Source organism: Tiliqua scincoides, chromosome 8, assembly GCF_035046505.1.
Source record: "Tiliqua scincoides isolate rTilSci1 chromosome 8, rTilSci1.hap2, whole genome shotgun sequence".
Taxonomy (NCBI): Eukaryota; Metazoa; Chordata; class Lepidosauria; order Squamata; family Scincidae; genus Tiliqua; species Tiliqua scincoides.
Window position 1 is genome coordinate 30,513,689 of NC_089828.1, and position 21,274 is coordinate 30,534,962.

The 21,274-nt window shown below is 43.9% G+C and overlaps 2 protein-coding genes across 8 annotated transcripts in view; both read right to left on the reverse strand.

The window, feature by feature from the left end:
* Positions 1-1,786, reverse strand: part of MYO9B (myosin IXB) — a 70,778-nt gene extending 68,992 nt beyond the window's left edge. For all 6 annotated transcript variants that reach the window (XM_066635767.1, XM_066635766.1, XM_066635764.1 and 3 more), the window contains exon 1: positions 1,707-1,786. The gene's annotated coding sequence lies outside the window, so the exon portion shown is untranslated. The remainder of the gene's footprint in view (positions 1-1,706) is intronic.
* Positions 1,787-5,834: 4,048 nt separating this feature from the next.
* HAUS8 (HAUS augmin like complex subunit 8) lies at positions 5,835-21,076 on the reverse strand. 2 transcript variants are annotated; one of them, XM_066635820.1, is made up of 11 exons: positions 20,994-21,076; positions 20,799-20,848; positions 18,899-18,954; positions 17,845-17,932; positions 16,865-16,948; positions 14,478-14,509; positions 13,475-13,549; positions 13,223-13,381; positions 11,814-11,955; positions 8,201-8,342; positions 5,835-7,365 (listed from the first exon to the last, which is right to left on the reverse strand). In XM_066635820.1, the coding sequence occupies exons 1-11, from the start codon at positions 21,017-21,019 to the stop codon at positions 7,245-7,247; spliced, it is 975 nt and encodes a 324-aa protein (XP_066491917.1). In that variant the 5' UTR covers positions 21,020-21,076; the 3' UTR covers positions 5,835-7,244. The 2 variants fall into 2 exon arrangements, with proteins under 2 accessions (XP_066491917.1, XP_066491916.1); XM_066635819.1 differs by having other exon boundaries at positions 18,866-18,954.
* Positions 21,077-21,274: the final 198 nt, after the last annotated feature.

The following is a 21,274-nucleotide window of genomic DNA, read 5'->3' on the forward strand; positions in this document are numbered from 1 at the left end:
AGGCACACTTAAGTAAGATGGTACTGCCTCCATGGGATGGTTCTTTGAGAACTTCAGTAAAGTACACAGAATCGCTAGCCCGTAGGCTCAGATGGCACTAATTGTAGGAAAGGAGCAGAGAGCCACCCAATGGGGTGGGACAGGTTTGAGGCCAGGTCGGATCAGAAAAATCATAGAAACCAGCTCCCTCTTGCACTAATAATGCCAAAGCAGCTCAGATTGCTCCATCTAAGTCAATGAGGTAGGCCAGACATCCCTAAGAATTACAGTATAAGTACATATGTTTTATTTTTCAGACACTTGGTCAAGATGTATATAGAAATACAGATATACATGACAGATTACATGTATACGCAGAAATACATGACAGATATAGAAATAAGTATTTTTTAAACACTGCCTCACCCAATGTCTGAAAATAGAGACTATACAACCTTTACATTCATGCCTAGATTTCACCTCATTCCCTCTCGCCTACAGTCAAAAGATTGAGGCCTCTGCCCCAGGGAGCCAACAATCTCCCTATCTCAGGACTCTCCAATCAGACACTGAGGGTAGAAAAAATATTCACTGTGAACCTAGATGCAAATCCCCATTTTTTTAAAAAATGAACTACAATCCCATTCGTGCTTACCTGGGAGTAAGCCCCATTACTATAATGGAACTTACTTCTGAATAGACATGAATAGGATTGGGCTGTTAGGTGGGCAAGGGATGGGGTTGCTCACTCTCAGCTTTGTTTTCCCCATTTATAAACAGGGTCAGAGAAGGCCTACCTCAGAGTCCTTCAATGAACAAGCAGAAGAAAGGATAGAGAGCAGTTAAGAGCACAACAAGCACACAGCTGTACCCCCCTTATTATTCTATAAAGCCACCACTAAATCCCAAAATCTTTCCCCAGTTTTATACAGCTGCCTGCAAGGTTGCTAACCCCTTCCCAACAGGTTTACATAGCCACAACCCCCTCACACCAGCATCACCTCCATCTCAACACAATCTTTTTCCCCTGTTTATTTTCTTACTTCAGAAAAGCCCTACTCCACAGCTACTCACCAATCCAGCATCATATGCCCCAAGGGTACCCTTTTGCATAAATGCCCCTAACCTCTTGTAGCATCAGTTATTTCACAGCTCTTTCAGAGACACCAACATACCCTACAACCAAGCCCCCAACCTCAGGGAATTAGTTCATGGGGGGGTCATGATCCCCTCAATTACCTCACAGCTATAATACCCCTATTCCCCCAGCAGGATCTTTCCCAACTCATGTGGGAACCCCATTACTCCAGATCTGGATTTAAACCACCCCCTTACAAAGCCCAATTCCCAGAAGCCCCCCTTTCCAGTCTCAAGGAAAAGCCTCTCATGGGGGTCCTCACCCCCCCCCAGAAACAGCACCCTCTCTCCCCTTGCTGAACCCCCAAAAACCCCACAAAGGAGTCCTTTCCTGCCCCACAAGAAGCCCCCCCCATGCCAGCCTCCCTCTTGTGTAGCCCCCCAGCATCTCCCTCCCTTCACAGCTTTGCTGACCTTCTTCCCAGTCAACCCAACGCCCCCCTCAAACCAAGCCCCTCCCACCCCAAAGGGTCCCCAACGGTTATTGAACCGTTATACTCCCCCCCAGGCACAAACCCCCCACCTCAAGCAAGCCCACACCCCCTCCAGCTAGGTCTCCCCCCAGAAAGCCTCCTCCTCTTAATTCACACCTGGAGAGAAGGAGGGCAGCGAGGCAGGCAGCTCCTCCGCCTCAGCAGCAACGGAGACGAACCACAGCCGCCGCCGCCGCCCGCCTCTCTAGCCAGCTGAGGCGGCGCTAGCCACTTCCGGGTTGGCCACTCACGCCCAGCTCTAGTGCGCACGCGCACACCAGCCAGCCAGGGGAGGGGGGCAAGGGGAGCTGAAAGGCAGGGGAAGCGTGTGCTGCCACCTGCAGCCCTCGCTCTGTAGAGGCACTTCCGCCTGCCTCCTGTACAGTGCGCGCACACGTGCTCCAAAGGGGGGTGGGCGCTCTGGAGCCTGCACTTGCTCCTTATGCAGAGTACCTTGATGGAGAAGCATCAGGCTCAACAAGAGCAAGCTGCAATAGCCATCTAGGGCTATTTCTCAGACTGTGGGTCAGGACCTACCAGGTGGGTCCCCATCCCTTTCAATATTTTATTTTTGACACCGCACATTAGACTTGTTGCCAACATGGTACTCAGCATGTAGTTAGTCTGTGGAACTCCTCGCCACAGGATCATTGATCATTGTTGGCAACCTTCAGTCTCGAAAGACTATGGTATCGCGCTCTGAATGGTGGTTCTAGAACAGCGTCTAGTGTGGCTGAAAAGGCCGATTCAGGAGTGACAATCCCTTCCACACCGGGAGCAAGTGCAGTCTGTCCCTGGTCTGTCTCCCTGGCTATGGGCCTTCCTTCTTTGCCTCAGACTGTTGGCCAAGTGTCTCTTCAAACTGGGAAAGCCTTGCTGCACAGCCTGCCTCCAAGCGGGCCGCTCAGAGGCCAGGGTTTCCCACCTGCTGAGGTCCACTCCTAAGGCCTTCAGATCCCTCTTGCAGATGTCCTTGTATCACAGCTGTGGTCTACCTGTAGGGCACTTTCCTTGCACGAATTCTCCATAGAGGAGATCCTTTGGGATCCGGCCATCATCCATTCTCACGAGATGACCGAGCCAACACAGGCATCTCTGTTTCAGCAGTGCATACATGCTAGGGATTCCAGCTCGTTCCAGGACTGTGTTTGGAACTTTGTCCTGCCAGGTGATGCCGAGGATGCATCGGAGGCGGCGCATGTGGAAAGCATTCAGTTTCCTCTCCTGTTGTGAGTGAAGAGTCCATGACTCTTGATGACACATCACCACAGGATGTGGTGACTAGATCAGTGTTTCTCAAACAGTGGGGCGGGACCCACCAGGTGGGTCCCCATTCATTTCAATATTTTATTTTTAATCTGTTAGACTTGATGCTGCCATGGTATGTGATTGCATTTGGGGAAGTGTTACAGACCTCTGCTTTTAACAAGCTACCATGCATATGGGCAGGAGGTCTGGCTCAGGTGGTAGAGCTGCCGCCTTGTATGCCTGAAGATCTGAGGCTGCCAGTTCAAAACAACCGGAAGTACCCGAGAACTGACGACACGCTGATATACTGATGAGCTGACCCTTGGTGGCAGAGAAGAGTTGCTGTTAAGTGGAGCATGGGAGGTGAAGGGCCAGAGAGAGGCCAGACCAGGAAGGAATCCAGCTGGAATTCTATGAAAGACTAGAACTATTCAATTGTAAAAATCCCTACAGGGGTTTAGAACAGCCTACCTATGTAAACTGCCTTGGATTAAAGTCTGAGGAGGAATCTGAGGACCAAAGAAAGGTGGTATATAAATACCTATATAAATATTCTTTTAACAATGAGAGTAAATGGGACTTACTCCAGGGTGTGGGTAGGACTGCAGCCTAGGATTGTGAAAAATTTTCCTGCTTGATGTCACTTCTGATCATGACATCACTGCTGGTGGGTCCTGACAGATTCTCAGTTTAAAAAGTGGATCCCAGTGCTAAATGTGTGAGAACCACTGCCCTAGATGCCTTTAAAAAGGAAATGTCCATCACAGGTTACAAGCCATAATGTGTATGTGCAACTGCCTGATTTTAGGTTACCTCAGAATGCCTGATGGGGACCAGCATGCAGAGCTCCCTCAGGCATCTGGTGGGCTACTGTGAAATACAGGAAGCTGGACTAGATGGGCCTTTGACCTGAGCCAGCAGGGCTCTTCTTATGGGAGGTGACTGCATCTGGGAGAGTGTTGCAGATCTGCTTTTAACAGCCTACTCTGTATATGCTTTTAACAATGATAGTAAATGGGACTTACTCCTGGGTAAGAGTGGGTAAGAGTGCAGCCTAGGATTGTTTAAAAAACAGTCCTGCTTGATGTCACTTCCAGTCATGACATCACTTCTGGTGGGTTGTGACAGATTCTCATTCTAAAATATGGGTCCTGGTGCTAAAAGTGTAAGAATCACTGATCTAGGGCAGTGTTTCTCAACCAGTGTTATGGGTACCTGTGGGATCAGGTGCAAAAGAGGACATCCAAAAAAATATGAGCTGAAACACTAATTGATTTCATGTAGTTAAACACTATAATTACATAGAATTTGTTACAAAAAGGCTATACACTACGTGCAGGGACCCACTCACAGGAAAAAGGAGGACATTTAAGTTCTATTCCAGGACACAAGGCTAAAAAAAAAAAGAGGACATCCGGTCACTCTGTGTGGGACCCCTGGATACAAGCAACACAGTAGCAAGATGAGACACAACAGTGGTAGTAGGTTTGGCTCAGTAGGCAGAGCTCTAAAACATACTTTTCCACACTCACAAAAGCCCACTCAGACTCTTGCTGGTGTTTGTTGCATTGCATCTGGCCTCCTAATGCAGAATTAACTGGTGATGTAATCACCAGTTACTTCCAGTGGTACTTTGAATAGGTGGCTCATATGAAGTGGTATAGGACAGGACAAAATGGACAAACATTGAGAGAAACTGATCTAGAGCAGCAATTTCAACCTTTTTCATATCAGCACACAGGCAATGCACTAAAATTGTCAGGGCAGTTTTTTTCCCAGGATTGACAAGGCACACAATGCTGCTGGACAGAGGCTCACATCCCCCAATGGCTGGCCCTACTTGTAAGTGACCCCCATAACTCCCACAGCACACCTGTGGACCATTCACAGCACACCAATGTGCCACATCACACTGGTTGAAAATCACTGGTCTAGGGACAGGGGCAATATCAGGCCCTCATTTTTCCCTAAGGGCTGAACCCCAAAAACATATAGGTCATACTATGTTCAGACTGCCATGCTATACATGCAGCAGGGAGTAGGTCTCAATGAGGCTTACTACCAAGTGGACATGCATAGTACTGCAGTGTACCTGTTAGATGGAAGTTTTTTAAAATCTGGTTAAGTTTACATGTCAGAACTTTTACAACCTACTCCACAATTTTAAGATAAGACATACTGGCATGTCTTCAAAGTAAGCACAGCAAGTTCCCAAACCAGAAACAAGTAGAGCAAAGAAAAGAAAAGCAAGCAAGAAAACATTCTAATCAATATTAACCAGTTTATTCCTGGAGGTAGAATTAACAAGGCTCTGGAAGATATACATGCATGTACTTCAGTGCTTTTAAGAGACACCAGCATCACTGATTGGTGGTAGGGTAGAAATAAATTCTTTATTAAATTATAAATAGATGTGTTGCAACATAGTCACCTGTTTAAAAACATTTAAATACAAGTAGCATCAAGAGTTATACATAACAATTGCCTTTCAGTATTTTTAAAAAATTATGCCTGCTTGGCAGACAGAAGAAACCTTGCGGTGGGGTGGCAGCATTGTGTGTTTAAGCAGCCTATTACTTGTCATGAGACATACTTCTTTCTTAAGATGAAGCAATGCATTGCATATTTCTTTACTGGAATGAAAAGCCAAACATTTTAATACTAGAAATTTAACAGCCTCGTGCTAACCTGCACTGAACACACAGGCCAACTCACCTGTGCTGTATCTAGTGCTGGTTAGGAGGTGGCTGCAGTGCAACATGGACTAAATCGATGTATTTCCCCTTACCCTGTATTGTGTGCCAGGCATCCCCATGGGGCTATTCAGATCTGTACCAGCAAAATCACTGGCACAGATCCAAACAGCCCAGTGGAACGCTAGGCTGGCAGGGGGGTTAGGATTCAGCCCAAGTTGCCCAGGCCAGTCCCACCCCCAGTCCACCCATCTGTCCCCACCCCAAAATGCCCACATTCTTCCCTCCCACCACCTTTGGCCAGTGCAAACTTACCAGGTTTAAGCACCATGGAGGCTAGATTTGGCCTCCATTAGCCAGCGCATGGTTGTGTACTGACTAGAAAGAAAGTGTGACCCTCCTGGGTTGGCGCAAGGGACTTGTGCCAGTAAAAGCACATTCCAGGATCATGCTTCAAGGGACCTTAGTCCCATTTGGTGTATGCCATTCAACTTGCAACTGGAAAAGGCATGATTCTTCAACTAAAAGAATCATTGTACCTAGAGTGCAAGGAAATTCCATCATAGAAGAACAGGCAGGATACCAAATAAATATAAAGGAGGAATGTATTAAACAGCTTCAAAAGCAGGCTAACCTGCAATTAGAGGTTCTTAGAATAATTAGGGAAAAAAGTGTCAGGTAACTGTAAAGGTGACGGCACAGTTAATAAGTTTGTCCTCTTTTTTGTTAAAATTCAGAGAAGCTAACAAAGAAAACCTAAACACATTTATAGTAAAAATATTGTAAAACGTTAACAGATACCCAAAAACAAGGAGAAGCATGTGCAAAATAAGAGTGCTTGAAGTTTTTCAATAAGTAGTAAGGGTAGTTTATTTCTAAAGAGGTCATTAAATATGCAAGCCACAAAAGTGAAGGCATATCTTATTGTCACAGAATGCTAATTCCAGCTTTAGGAGAAAAGAGAAGGAAGAGGTTTCTCAGTATATTTTGCTTCTCTTGCTAGAAGAACTGTGTTTAGCATCAGAACATCCTAGTCCTCTGTAAGTTATACTCCCATCACAGCCTCTCTTCCCATTTGTTGCTGCGCTTCAATTGAAATTGCTTCCAGGGGCCACATTCGGCCTGCAGGCCTTATGTTTGGCACCCCCGTTTTAAGCCATTTCTGCACAATGTTGCATATTTGCAACAGGGATAAAGTGTGTACACCTGTAGGCTGGGCAAAAACAGGTTACCACACCTACTCGCACTGATACTGTATAACTGCACTGCACACCCTGCATATTTTATTGTTTTACCCCATTATAAGGCATACTGTATACACATGCACACATCTCAGGGCACAGGTTAGGTGCAAGTCTTAAAGACTTTTTGCACTGCATTTTAACTAGGCTTGCTAAGGGACTCCAATCCTCCTTCACATTCCATCACTCTGCTTCTACTAGAACTGCCAATATGCTTCACCCAAACAAGATACCAAATTGGTCATCATGGCAGAAATGTAGAATATGAAAAATAGGATATAAACATGGAATATTCCATATTATAACAATACATATCCCATTATATAAAATAGAATAGAATATGAAAAATAATTTCAAAAGCATGTTATAAAAAGACTTGAAAGACATGTTTAATGCAGAAAAATATGTTTAATGCAAAACAAGGGAATAAAGAACTAGCCTACAGTGACAGATCCAAATACAACTGCCAGGATCTAGCTGAAGTACCACTGCTTCATAGCTTCCAGCCCCAGGGTATCTTCACCTAGTTTTTGGCAATGTAGTGCTGTTTCTTTGCTAACACTGGCTGACAGGTCCAACACCTGGGCAAATGTCCTAGGAGGGAAGATGGAAGAACTATGTTAATTGCTTGAGGAGCAGAAATGCCAACTTTTGAGAACTTGTGGAAAGGTTAAGAATATCTGAGCACAAGGAAACATGAAGCCGAGCATTTCATTTCAAAGAGCAGCCCCCCAAATACCTCAAGGACAGTAAAAATGGGACCTTCCCTATTGTCCCCTGGGCTATCCTGGCTCAGAACAGAAAGATTCTGTAGAGCACGTGGTAGACCTCCTCCATGAATCTGTTTACTCCTTTCAAAGCCACCTAAGCCAGTGGTCACAGCTACACCTTGTGGCAGCTGATTCCACAACTTCCTTTTATTTGTCCTACAGATTCTACTACCCATCTGTTTTCTTGAGTGATGTGAATTCCAGTATTGGAAAAAAGCAACAGAAACAAATCCTTAGAGAATTATTGGTGCTAGAAAATTCTCCATCACGTCCCCCTTGCATTAATTTTTTTCTATACCAATTCCAAAGTCCCACTATCTCTATCTGCTTGAGATGTGCTCCCCATCCCACTAGTTGACACTTTCATAGGTCAACCAATTTAACTCTTGATCAAATCCCTAGTTAGGCCTCATCTATCAGGAGGATTTCAAGCCTCAAAAACTGTTAGAGGATTGATGATTACTAGAAGAGAAGACCAATTGGAAACACCATTTCTGATTCCTTGCTCTTTTGAGAGTCCTACCCTCAACACCAGTACTACCAGCATAAAGCAGTTGTCCCTGCAGACCAAAGGGGACAAGCCACTAATTGTTCCCAGCATCTTTAGGTCTCATCTTCTCCACCCAGCCCCTGTAAAGAACACTAAGCTCTCCGAATACCTTTGCAGCTCTGCATCCAGCTTCAGAGATACTTCCTCAAGCTCTTTCATGACACTCAGTGCTTTAGAGTTTTCTTCAGAATGTTGCTGATGGCCTTTGCTCAGCACCTTCTGAGTGGCAGCTAGGCTGTTCTGCAAATCAGCTTCCCAAAGAAAGAGCCCAAGAGGGAATTGTTAGCTTGTATGTCACATATAGCAGTGGTAAAACCAGCAATAGTTCTTGAGACTGTTGCCTTATGAACTTGAATTTGTCTGAACAATTACTACAATCTATTGAAGATCGCATAAAGGTCTGACCTGCTTCCCAGTGTGGTTTGCCTAACACGGTTTGTGTAGAAGCACTTGTGCACTGCTTGGATGTGACTGCAGTCCAACAAACAGCAAGCAGTGATGTTATAGATCTCACGACTTCCGAGATTGGGATGAAAGAGAATTTCAGTGGACCCCCAATGACATGTAGGCGACCAGCATAAAAATAAGATTGAATTTATAACATGGAATGTGCATGGCTGGTGTGGCCTTCACTGGGATCCCACTTTAAGGGAATTCCTAAATAGCAAGGACATAATAATGGTACAAGAGACTTGGACATCTGCAAATTTACGATCAAATGGATATCAGGAATATTCTATGGAAGCAAGCTTGGTGAGTGGAAGGGGTCGTCGGAAAGGTGGTTTGGGTGTGTTGATTGCCACCTCAATGTGTGTTGATGCACATCCGCTTACATCATTTAAACATGCAATGTCAGTCTTGGTTCAACTTCCCCAGTTTGAGTTACTATTAATCAATGCTTATTTACCCCCTCTATCAAGGAAGTCACAAACTAAGGAGTTATGGGTGGCCTTTGAGGAGTATGTAGGGACACTTCTCAGTCAACATCCTAGGGCCCATGTGGTGCTTGCTGGAGACCTTAATGCAAGGCTGGCTCAAGATGATGAGACTCTGTATGCAACACTCTGCCCTTGCCTGAAGCACCTGGTCCACTATACAAACGCTGTTCCAAGGATCAAAAGTCAAACTATGCGGGTCTCCTTCTGAAACAACTTACTTTAAGACTCAATTTGCATATCTTGAACAGGGCCTTTGGAAAAGACCATCCAGCTGACTATACTTATTTTGCAGGACCTAAAATGAGTCAATTGATTATTTCATTATCTCTTCTAACTTGTTTCCTGTTTTAGATGAGCTGGAGGTAATACCTAAGTTTCATAGTGATCATTTCCTGGTGGCTTTGACCCAAAAATTCCCTAGCCGACAATTGAGAAGTGTGAGCCATTACTACTTATTGAAAAACTTCAAGCACTCTTATTTTGCACATGCTTCTCCTTGTTTTTGGGTATCTGTTAACGTTTTACAATATTTTTACTATAAATGTGTTTAGGTTTTCTTTGTTAGCTTCTCTGAATTTTTACAAAAAAAAGAGGTCAAACTTATTAACTGTGCCGTCACCTTTACAGTTACCTGACACTTTTCCCCTAATTATTCTAAGAACCTCTAATTGCAGGTTAGCCTGCTTTTGAAGCTGTTTAATACATTCCTCCTTTATATTTATTTGGTATCCTGCCTGTTCTTCTATGATGGAATTTCCTTGCACTCTAGGTACAATGATTCTTTTAGTTGAAGAATCATGCCTTTTCCAGTTGCAAGATGAATGGTATACACCAAATGGGACTAAGGTCCCTTGGAGCATGATCCTGGAATGCGCTTTTACTGGCACAAGTCCCTTGCGCCAACCCAGGAGGGTCACACTTTCTTTCTAGTCAGCGCACAACCATGCCCTGCTTCACCCCCTTTTGAGTTGGTACCACTTTAGTGTGAAGCAGGGCTGTATTCTGGCCCCGCTTCTTTTTAATTTCTATATCAATTCAATGGTTGACCATCTACAAAATCCCAACTTCCAACGCCTTAAATTAGCTGGGAGGCCTATTGCCATCTTACTTTATGCAGACACTGCAGTTATTCTTTCTAGAACACCTATTGGCCTTAAAAGAGCTCTGAACTCTCTGAATGTGTATTGCAAGGAAAATCAACTAGTGATAGTTTTACTATAATTTAAGATCTTGGCCTTCTCCAGGAAACCAAAAATTCGGTGCTGGAAGATCGATGGCCATAAAATAGAGCAGGTGTCCCACTTTAAATATTTGGGTATTCCATATAAATGGTTCTAGGAAAGCACATGGAGAATATGTAATGTTAAGCGGACAGCAAACCTCTTCTGCTATCCTCCAACTTATGCGAAGGAGCCCAGTATCTGCCAGCAGCCCTTAAATTGTTTGAGGCAAAAGGTGATGGCCCAATTATTGTATGGAGCGCAGATGGGACCTTTTCCCAACATCACAATAATGGAGCGTGTCCAGTCTAAGTTTATTGGGGTCACCTTTAGTGTATCCAGTACTGTCTCAAACACTTTTTTACGTCTGGAATCAGGCCTGATTAAGACAGAGGCCTTTGTCTGGATAGCCATTTGCTCTTACTGGTTAAGACTGCACCTATACCCATTAGGGACTGCTCCCATAATCCTCCAAGATGAGTATAAATCTAGGTGGATTAAAGGGCTGGAACAAAAACTGTCCTCTCTGGGATTTTCCATGCCATTTTTGTTTGACATGGCTCAGGCAGGAGTTAGGATTAAGCAGCGGATCTTTGACATAGAGTGCCAGGAAGACCTTAATAATGTCAGAAAGTTTTGTATCAAGGAGGAGCTCAGATATATAGCTGCCCCAGCTCCCTACCTTTTCCAGTTAGAAATCCCAAGCCACAGAAGGGCGTTTACAGTGGGGCGGTGTGATAGTTAGCCCTCAGCTGTAGCGGAAGGATGCTTTTGGAAGGTCCCATTTTTGGAGCAACTGTGTCCTTGTAGGGCAAACCAGCCAGAAACCACCAGTCATGTTTTGCTGGATTGCATTTTTTATAAGGATATACGGTTATCCCTTATCTCCCCATTATTAGAACAGCTCACTAAATGCTCAGGTCAAGATTATAGTCATTCTCTTCTATCAGATGCAAATCCAGAGGTAACTCGGAGGGTGGCTAAATTTTTAGCCGCTGCAGTTAGCATCAGGTGGAAGAGAGTGGATTGTGGCCTTCCAGGTTGCTCATAGAGGAGTATTTATATTCTGAATAAGTTTTTAATTCAATATGAAGACTTTCAGAAGTACCTTCCTCAGTACTGTACTCTGTTCAATCCATAATAACTAGACCAAACTTAGACTTATCTAGACTTAGGCCTATTAATTGTTAGTATTTTATGCTGTTAAGTGCCTATGGTAGGATGCTGTGATGAGTCGTATGTATGTTCAGTTGTATACTATGAATGTATTGTTATTTTTATGCTGGTCGGTGACCGTAATAAAACTGAACTGGACTGAATTTGTCTGGTCACCTATGGAGAACAGGATTTAATTCCAGTGGCCTGGCAGGATGTTTTGCTTTTGGGGATAAGGGGAGGATGGCAGCAAAGGGGAAGCAAAGGCTCCATAGTTCAATGATCTAACATATCTAACATGTACATTAGGACCCAGATTCAATTTCCTGCATCTCTAGATAAGTGATCTCAAGTAGTGATAAGAAAAAGGCCTTTCTCTGTATGAAACTTGGGACATCACTTTCCATACCAAGATACTGGCCTTTGTTCTCTTCCATGTAGATCTCTTTCACAGGTAACTCATGCCTTGTTGAGTCCAGGGCCGTGGCAAAGTTTTTGTACTCTTCTTGGAACTTGACACATTGCTCTGCAACGGGGGACAGCATCTCGAACTGAAAACCAAGATGGGGAAAGGAGGGACACATGAGACCTAAACTGGAATTGTATATCCTAAACTTATTCCCATTTTACAAGATCCCTGCTGGATTAGATAAAGGAACAGAATTCAGCATCTTGCTTCCCACAGTGGCCAACCTGATATAAGCAACCCCACAATGACAACATCCCTCGTTTATATTATCTGTTATTCAAAGACAGACCTCTCAGTTGATGGTGGTCGCATGAAGTTTCATGGCTAGTACCAGTGCATACCTCTGTTCACCATGACGTTATCCAACCCTTTATGACAATATGCAAGAACCTCCCTGAATCAGATTCAAGTATACATTTAACTCACTATCTTGCTTCTTGCAGTGGCTAGAGTTCTCCAGGAAGTCTACAAGGAGGGCAGGATTTAGGCAGGATTGCCCTCCCACAGTTGCTCCTCAGCAACCAGTTCTTGGAGGTAGACTACCGTAAAATACGCAGATTCTTATTAGCCATTCTAGTTGCCAGACCTCACCTCCATGAATGTCCAATCCCCTTTGACATCTAAGCAAGTAGCCATAATTACATCTTGTGGCAGTGAAGTCCATGTAATGCATTTTAAAGCCAGAGTTTCAACCACCCAATGAAAGACCTAAGCGTGTCCCAGTAGTATCACTGTTGTTCAGTAAGATGTACAATGCTACAGTTATGATGTCAGTGAGGTAAGTATCCATCAGCTATGGAAGTGGGGATGGGGAAAGAAAGGCAAGAAGGCCAATGTGATCTTACTCATCGACTAGAGGACCAGCATCTCAGGGAGTTTGCTTCTTCCTCCCATGCCCCCAAAACCTACTGCAACCATCAGATTGTCCTGAAGTCAGAGGCAATGGAAAATGAACCAGGATTCAAGTCACTGGCTGGAAGACCAAGGGCTGCCAGGTGGTCACACACCTGTTCCTCCTAGCAAGACTACTAGGAAAACAAAGATCAATATGATCCCAACTGGAATTAGAGTCTTGCTTTAACTGCTGTGGTTGGTTAAACCAACCAATTCCTCTCTTTACCTTTTGCTTCTACCCCATGTTGTATGCCTAGCCTTAGACTCGACAACCTAAGGTCCAGGCCCACTTATTTCAAGAGGACAAACAGCTCCAGTGCATGGTTGGAGCCTCCAAAAAGGAGATATCAGCAACCACTATGCTTCTAATATGGGACAAAGACTTTTTTTACCTACCCTTGGATCTACACAAGAGAGACTGAATGAAACTGTGGCCCCACCTTAGCAGCACCAACCTGTTTGTCCAGAGCTTCCCAGAGATCATTCTCTTTTTCCAGCTGCAGCAGCTCATGCTTTTTCCTGTGCACCTCCTGCTGAAGCTTCTCCCTTTCTTCACAGAGAGTTAGCAAGTTACTTTCAGCTTTCTCTTCCAGCTGGGTCAGGTTCTTCTCCATCTGTTATTTCAAGCAAGACAGTTAGAGCAGCTTATTTTTATTACTTTTTTGTTAAAAGTATTGGATTGAAGTACGTGTCTGCTCAACTCTTACCGTTATGGAAGCAAACATTAGCAGCAGTGTCTGAGAATCAAGCACTCCTATCAAATCATCTGGATCAGAGGATAACTGAGAAACAATCACAGATTTACTTCCAACATTGCACTGAAATGAAAAGCCCCTAATACTTCCACCCCATTATGGTAAATGGCTTTACTGTTTCTCAAAAATCACCAGGAGGTGACAACTAGAGGACCCCCAATGACAGATATTCCATTGTGGATCTTCTCAGCAATTGAAATACTTCCCTTAAAAGTTTAAGATCTTAAAAAATACAATGAACCTCACAGGGTTTCTAGTTTTCCCCCTTGCTGTCTTATACCTGCAACTCAAAACAGTTTTGAGTTGCCCTCAAAACTCAAAAGAGTTAAATCTTACTGCCCACCTAGCCACACACACTTGCAACTAATATTAAGTCAATACTGCTTTTGCTTACATACACCTTGTTACTCTGGCCTCTTTCCTCCTGTTATTCTCTCCCTTCACTGCCAAGTTTTATACTGTATGATCTCTGTAGCAGGGAACAGATACTCTTGGGTACATCACTTTTATAAATACAATATAATTGCTTGTTTGTCTATATACCACAAACAGCAAGGGACTTGGGACTCATGCCTCACAACTGCATAGTCCTTTTCCAGTACATTCAGAGGATCAAGGACCCTACTGAGTTGGCAAGCTACCACAATCACGACACCTATGACAATTTTTTTCACTGTAGAGTTAAACTAATGCAAGTGACTAGCCTGCCATCTTTGGGAAACTGACAGGAAGCCATGGGAAAGGACGAATGAAAGTGCTGCCTTATCACATCCATGGCGGAAAATTTTTTTTGAGACAGCTGGATGATAAGCCAGAGGAAAAATCTCAGTAGAAAACTCATGATTTACAGTCCTTGGGTCAACAGGCAACAGAACTGTCAGTACAGTTCCTGTTGCCAAAATAGCTCCTTTAAAGCACCCTCTGCAAACACACTCACTCAAAAGGCAATACTCACCAGAGTCTGCTCCTTTTTTCGACGACTTTTTTCTAGAAGTCAATAGGCAATGAGAAACAGATTGAAGGTTCAAATTTTGTTTTGTTCTATTAAAAACTGTGCCTTAGAACAGATTCAGAGTACGCATTTCATGGCACATAATCCTAACGTGTTACAAATAAGTGGTTACACCCTTTGAACAACAAAGAACATGGTAGATTTGATTACTGTTGGCCTCTGTCTCAACCCCCCATTTTTACAGAGCCTGACATGTAGATGTAGGCATAAGACATAACCCCATTCAGATGATCCAACAATTCATGGTCAATGAAAAGCTTCCTGGTTTGTTAAACAATTTGCCATGGCTGAACCAAGAAACTGTGGTTTAAGTGCTTTCTATAAACCATGATATTAAACTGCATGACTTCTCACTCATTCACAATCCAACAGAACATGAATCCAATTGGAACAGAGCCTCTGCAGTCTTATACTTGGGTAGAATTTGGATTTGTGGTGACAGCTTTACATATGCAATTGTTATTCACAGCATGAACAAACATTTATAGTATAGGTCCAGCCTATTTAGACATGGATTTTTTATACACGGATTTGACTCAACACAAACGGTCCCTGCAAATGAGAAAGAATGTGCCAATCCCTGGAGAAGGGGGAAAATGCAACCCTTTAAAATCAGTTTTAAAAACTGAACAGTCCTTTAACAACAGCCTCCTTAATGAGTGAGAGAGAGAAGCAGGCTAACAATCCATCAATCCTTCTCTCTCCTTCGGACCCTTCCCTTTCCCCCAGCACGTGAAAGAAACATGATCATTTTGCATTGGTGAAGGGAGGGGCTGAGTGAAGTGCTGATGGATTGTCTTCTTAATGACTCTTATCTTAGAGTCAAAAAGTCAGCAAGGTTGTTTTTCAATCACTGGAGCAAAAAAACTTTTTTAAAAATTGATTTGCTATAGTGCTGGTTTTTTTATTCACATGAGTGCTTGGAACAGAACCCACAAGAATGATTAGACTCAACCTGTAGTACATTTGTCCTTCACCTTACACAAGAGTTATATTCCAGAGTCAGCATGTAAACCTAAAATTGTGTATATTCAAAACTATATTTAAAATTCCTTACATTGCAAAAGATAGTGTCACTTTAAAAATTACAAGAGTACACAGGAACTGAGACCAACTGAGGGAACAGCAGCTTCACAGCCCAATCCTATACTTGGAGCTGTTGCCAGATGCAGCAGCATCAAAATGGCTATTGCACAGCAGCACCACCAGGGCAGCCTGTTCCCCCAAGGAAAACAGGCTGCCCAAGGAAAACACTTCTGTCCTGTTCCCCCAAGGAAAGCCTCAAGTTCCACAATGGGGCTTCTCAAGTCTGTGCTGGCTATTTTGCTGGTGCAGACAAGGGAACCTCTATGTCGGGCTTCGCAGCCTGACACTGTGGATAAGTTACAGCAGAGCAGGGCTCTTCACAAATTATTTCTTAGATTTCTCCCAACTTTACTCATTACTTAATTGTTCACCAGCTTTTTATCCCTACAACACATTAATTCTCTCCCAATCCCTCTAAATAATTTCCCTGTCATAAAATATTTATCAAAATGTAGATTTCCTACCATATTCCTCTTTTCAAAAATTCAGTCTCCCCAAATTAATTTTCCTTTTCAAAATCCATTCCCCCCTCTTCCTGTGTAAATCCATTTTGCCCTCTGCTCCCCCCAGTCCTTACAAAATCCATCCTTCTTCCGTCTCTATTTCCTGGCCCTCCACATCGTGTAAGATATACAATGCAGCCCTCATGCCGAAAAGTTAGGAGACCCCTGGGTTAGACCAATGTTTCTCAACCAGTGGTACAGGTACCACCAGTGGTACTTGAGGTGGTGTCTGGTGGTACTCACAGGACCCATGGACACCTGTTGCACTTACTTGTTCGTAATATAATCAGTTAATTTCTACTTTGTTTCAATGTTTCACTTTTCAAAGATGCTCCTCTAATATTTAGCAGGGAAAGATCAATAGTGCTTCATGCCAGCATAGCATCTTTACTGGTGGCTGTTTGCTGACATTTCTTTTAGACTGTCAGCTAAATAAATGGTTCCCTAAAAGTCTCCGTAAACTGCTGTGCACTCTTTTTGGTTGGAAAAACAAATATAAAATATGCTTTAAAAACATGGAAGCACCCTATATTTCACATTCAAAATTTCCTTTTCAAGCACATTAGGACCCCTCCCCCTATCATTGCTCCTCATATATTACAAATAGTTTTGACTGACTGCCCCCTCAAAAGAATTTGCTTTTTGTTCAGAACTAATTTACAAGAGATCCTTTAAGCTTCTACATATCAGGTCCTCTGAACAGTAATTCTTCATGCTGCAGCCATGAAAGAGGAGACCTACCATTAATAGCAGAAATTTCTAGGTCAGGCCGTGAGATTTCCAGACCTTCCAGCATAGTTGATTGCAAGCCCCCACGGACAATTTCTGAGGTGAAAGATAAATAGGATACTTAGAGGGTATAATCTCCCTTCCAAGGTACTGCACAGTCCAACGGTAGACCAGTGATTTCAGATAATATTCTAGAAATCTGCCAAGATTGATCAGGGTTCCTTACTGAGATGTTTGGTACTTGAGGACACACTTTCCTGAAAGATGTTGGCCCAACACTAAAGAGTTTCCCCTCAATCTTGAATTGGCAGAGGTTTATTGAACTGCCTTCAGATTATTCCCAGCCCTGTTTAGAGATTTATTTATAATATTGGATTTATAATCTGCCTTTCTCCCTGAAGGGCACCCAAGGCAGCTAACATTTAAAAGTCATAAAATATATAAAACAAAACAAAACAAATAAAATAAACAGCAGCAATAAACACAGCAGTAAAACAATTGTTAAAAAGCAGCCATCATGCCCTCCATCAGGCAAAGGCCTTCCAAAATAAAAAAGTCTTGAGGCCTCGCCAGAAAGTTAATAAAGAGGAAGCTGTTTGCAACTCAAAGCGGAGGGAATTCCACAGAATTAGAGATGCTGTTAGGATTGCAGTTGCGATCTCCACATACAACACATATGCCCTATACCCCTTTCCTATGTTGGAAAGGGGAATGTGCATGTATTGGTGGCTATCCAAGACTTGTGCGCGAACCTGGGTGTTGGACGCCCTGCCTGAGGTACTTTAAGTCACTTCAATATCTACTAGGAAATCTCAGCCTACCCGTTCTAAATGAAGCCTCTTCATGTGGTGGGATCTAACCAGTATGGCCAGTGCCCCAGAACACTACACCAAGTTGTCTGCCACAAGAGGAAGCTCTAAAGCCATCGTGTGGACAAGCAGGCATTTACTGAGACATGCAAGCAGTGAACAGCTCATACTGCTGAAACTTACCTACAGGCTTCTTGCATTTCTGTGCCTGAACAAATAGCCTCTTCTTTGGAGAAGCTAGCTTTTCCAATCCTTTTGCCTTGGTAGTGTCCTGTCAGTTAAAGACACATACTGAAAGTCAGTAATCGTCCACCTTATTCCAAAATGACTAACTCTGAGATCAAGGGAAGGGGTAGGGAGAGGTTTTTAGTAATTTTCCAGTGTAGCAGATGGTTGTACCCCTGCTCCTAAGCACATATATGTTGAAGTCTCATAAATTTTAACTAGAACTATCAACCATTTAATGAAATTTAAGACAAACAACTCTTTGTAGTTGTCTAACTATAGTCTATAGTTGTCTACAATGGAACAAAAAGAAGGTGCTATCTTAGAAGAGACATTCCCTCCCACCTATACAAAAGAAAAGCTTTCCAAGATGGTGTTATTTACACACACACACACACATCATCATCATCCAGCACCGGTGTGTGGCTGACAGTATCACAAAGCAGTATTCTTCCTTTTCTCCCAAGATGGTGCCAACCATTTCCAGCTTTTCTATTAGAGGTGGTGTGTTAAAAAGGTTATATTGCACAATTAATCAGGGTATCTTTTTGATTCATTAAATAGGGATTTAATGGATGAATTGACACAGGGAGGCTGCAGCCTTAGTTTTCATGGGGTTTATAACCCCAAGCATCATGGCCTGAGGCTTTCATCCTAGGCACTCTTACTAGGGAGTAAGTCCCACTGCACACACTGGGGTTTAACATAGCACTGAGCTGTTAGAATAGCCTCTCTTCACCTCAATATTTACCTCTCTACAGCTGAAAAAAGAATCAAAGAACAAATATGATCGATGATGGTCATACTCAATGGCCATCACTGCTAAATACACAACACTGCTTTAATGTTAATATCACAATTTGCTTAGTTCAGTTGAGAACTCTAGCATCTCAAGATATTAAGCCCTGCCATTTTCCTTTAGAAGATTTAATTCATTATACAAGAGTTCTTATTTTTTAAGTCAGAAAGGCCAACACACCAAGCAAGAATTGATTCTGAATGAAGATTTCACCTTCTCAACAGTTTTCTTATCATACTGAAGGTAACGGGATGGCACAATTCTCCCCCCTGAAAAGGAAGATAAATAATAAACAAATAAATGCATATTGCAGGTGGCATTGAACCAATTGTGAGCAAAGTAGCTTTTTCCCCAAAGACACATACATACCTGCAAGAAGCATTGTTAGTGCTGTGAACCAACATCAGATTCTCTACAGTTCAAGGATTCTGCTAAGTACACAAAGCCAGTACTGTGCAGCTGGTAGAGCACCAAATTCAAAACAGCTGGGTTCAAATTTGCATTCAGTCATGATGCTCACCAAATGCACACATTAGGTGAGTGATATTCTCATAGTTTAACCCCCACTCATAAGTTTATTGCTAGGACTAAAGAAAGCCACATATACTACACCAGTGTTCAGCCTTGGTGTCAAGACCCCAATGGGGTCACAAAGCCCCAGTTGTGGGGTTGTGGCAAGTTACAGAAATGAAATAGGTTGAAGAAGACTGGACTAGAGCACCACCAGGTAAGTCAGGAGGCATTTGGTGTATCCTTCCAAGCACCAGGAGACTGTGACCCAGTCCTGCTCAAGTTCTTAGCAATTGTGCTGAAATAGGTTTCACTAGTGTCTGGCTTCATAGTAACTTTTTTTGCTCTCCCTAATAAGATTATTTGGTTATAGTAAACAATGCTGGAGGGCATTAACAGGGGCAGGGAGTGGGCAGATAGGATCTCAGGTGGGATGGGCAGGATCCATGGTGGGTCCCCAGTCTCATACTTTATTCACCTATTGGGGCCATGGCATGAAAAAGGTTGAGACCACTGTGCTACACTGAATTCCTTGGAGGAAGAATGAAAGACCCTAAAGAGTCAAATCAAAAGAGGAAGGAGCACTTCTGAACATTTGACATCCCACACCACTTGATACCATTACAACTAAGCACCACCCGTCCCCCCCTTAGGCCATGGCAGCATCAAGTCTAATACAAGCATCCCTCATTTTGACAGTTCATTTTCTGATGATCTGCTCTTTCAACACATTTCAATTATACCCACAACTCATTCATTCTGTTCTTTCAACCTCTCTGCTGTTTTAAAGGCTAAAATGCCCTCCCCATGTGGATTTGCATATGACATGGTGATTCAAACTGTTTTGGTGTGTGAGTGTAAGAGAGACAGAGCATGTGCCAACTATAACTCTGGGTCTACTCCCATTTCTGATGGCATCCTTGGGAGTGCATTTACAGAAATCTTTGTGCAACAGCAGGAATTTGCAAGATAAAAAAGGCATTTACAATTTGCTAGCTGAAAAAGCATTGGAAGCAACATTTGTACACTAAAAAAGACCAGGTTCCACTTCTCAATGCTGTTTCTGTCCCTAACATGCTAAGTGAGCAGGGAAGCCTGTATATTAAAAATAAAATACAACTTAAGAACATAAGAGCTCCGCTGGATCAGGCCAATGGCCCATCTAGTCCAGCTTCCTGTATCTCACAGTAGCTTCAGGGAGCACACAAGAGACCTGCATCCTGGTGCCCTTGCCCCTGCATCCTGAGGTAGCCTACTTCTAAAATCAGGCAGTTACACATCCCCATCACAGCTTGTAACCTGCAATGGACTTCTCTAGAAATTTGTCTAGTCCCCTTTGAAAGGCATCCAGGCCAGATGCCACCCCCACATCCTGTGGCAAGGAGTTCCACAGACCAACTGCACCTTGAAATGGGTCAGGCTACACCTTCAAGTAAACTGGGACCCACCTGAAATTTGCTGGGGAAATTGGCTAGAAACTGGTTTGAGAAGGCTTGGGCCTTTTCCTCCACCCACGCCCACTGAACCCCTCAGCCACCGAAGGCAGAGCAAGAAGCCTCCCGGGCAGCTCTGGCGGGCACATCCACTACGGCCCTCCTCTCACCTCGTTGCTTTGGCCTGACCGCGGGCTCCGCCTCAGCCACGCTGGACTCCCTGAGGAGGAACAAGAAGCCGACAGTGAGTGGGGAGCGCCGGGGAGCGCCAGCCAGCCAGCCAGCCAGCCAGCCAGCCAGCCAGCCAGCCAGCCAGCCAGCCAGCCAGCCAGCCCCCCTTCCTTCCTCCCGCCCGCCCTCCTCACCCGCCTGCCGGCCCCTTTCCCGCCATGGAGACTCGAACGGAGCAGAACGACGCCCAGACACGCCTCCATCCTCCTTTCGTAGACCTGCCCACCGGAAGTGCGGCGGAGTCAGCGATCCCACTTCCGGCTTCGTCTTCTCAGGCTCCACCCGCTTCCCTCGCTCAGAGGCTCCCACGAAGGAGTTAAAACCATAGAGGTCGCGAACGGGTGTGGAAGGACGTTCTGCAATAGAGGCGGGCGGCCGATCCGCTACTTCCGGCTCCGTTCCGGTATTCACAGCT

Excerpts from the sequence above, each read along its gene's own strand:
- HAUS8 (XM_066635819.1), bottom strand. The coding sequence starts at position 21,019 with ATGGCGGGAAAGGGGCCGGCAGGCGG. Across the intron at positions 13,382-13,474 it reads TAATGTTTGCTTCCATAACG|ATGGAGAAGAACCTGACCCA; the intron begins GTAAGAGTTGAG and ends TTGAAATAACAG. Across the intron at positions 7,366-8,200 it reads CTGGATGCAGAGCTGCAAAG|GACATTTGCCCAGGTGTTGG; the intron begins GTATTCGGAGAG and ends CTTCCCTCCTAG.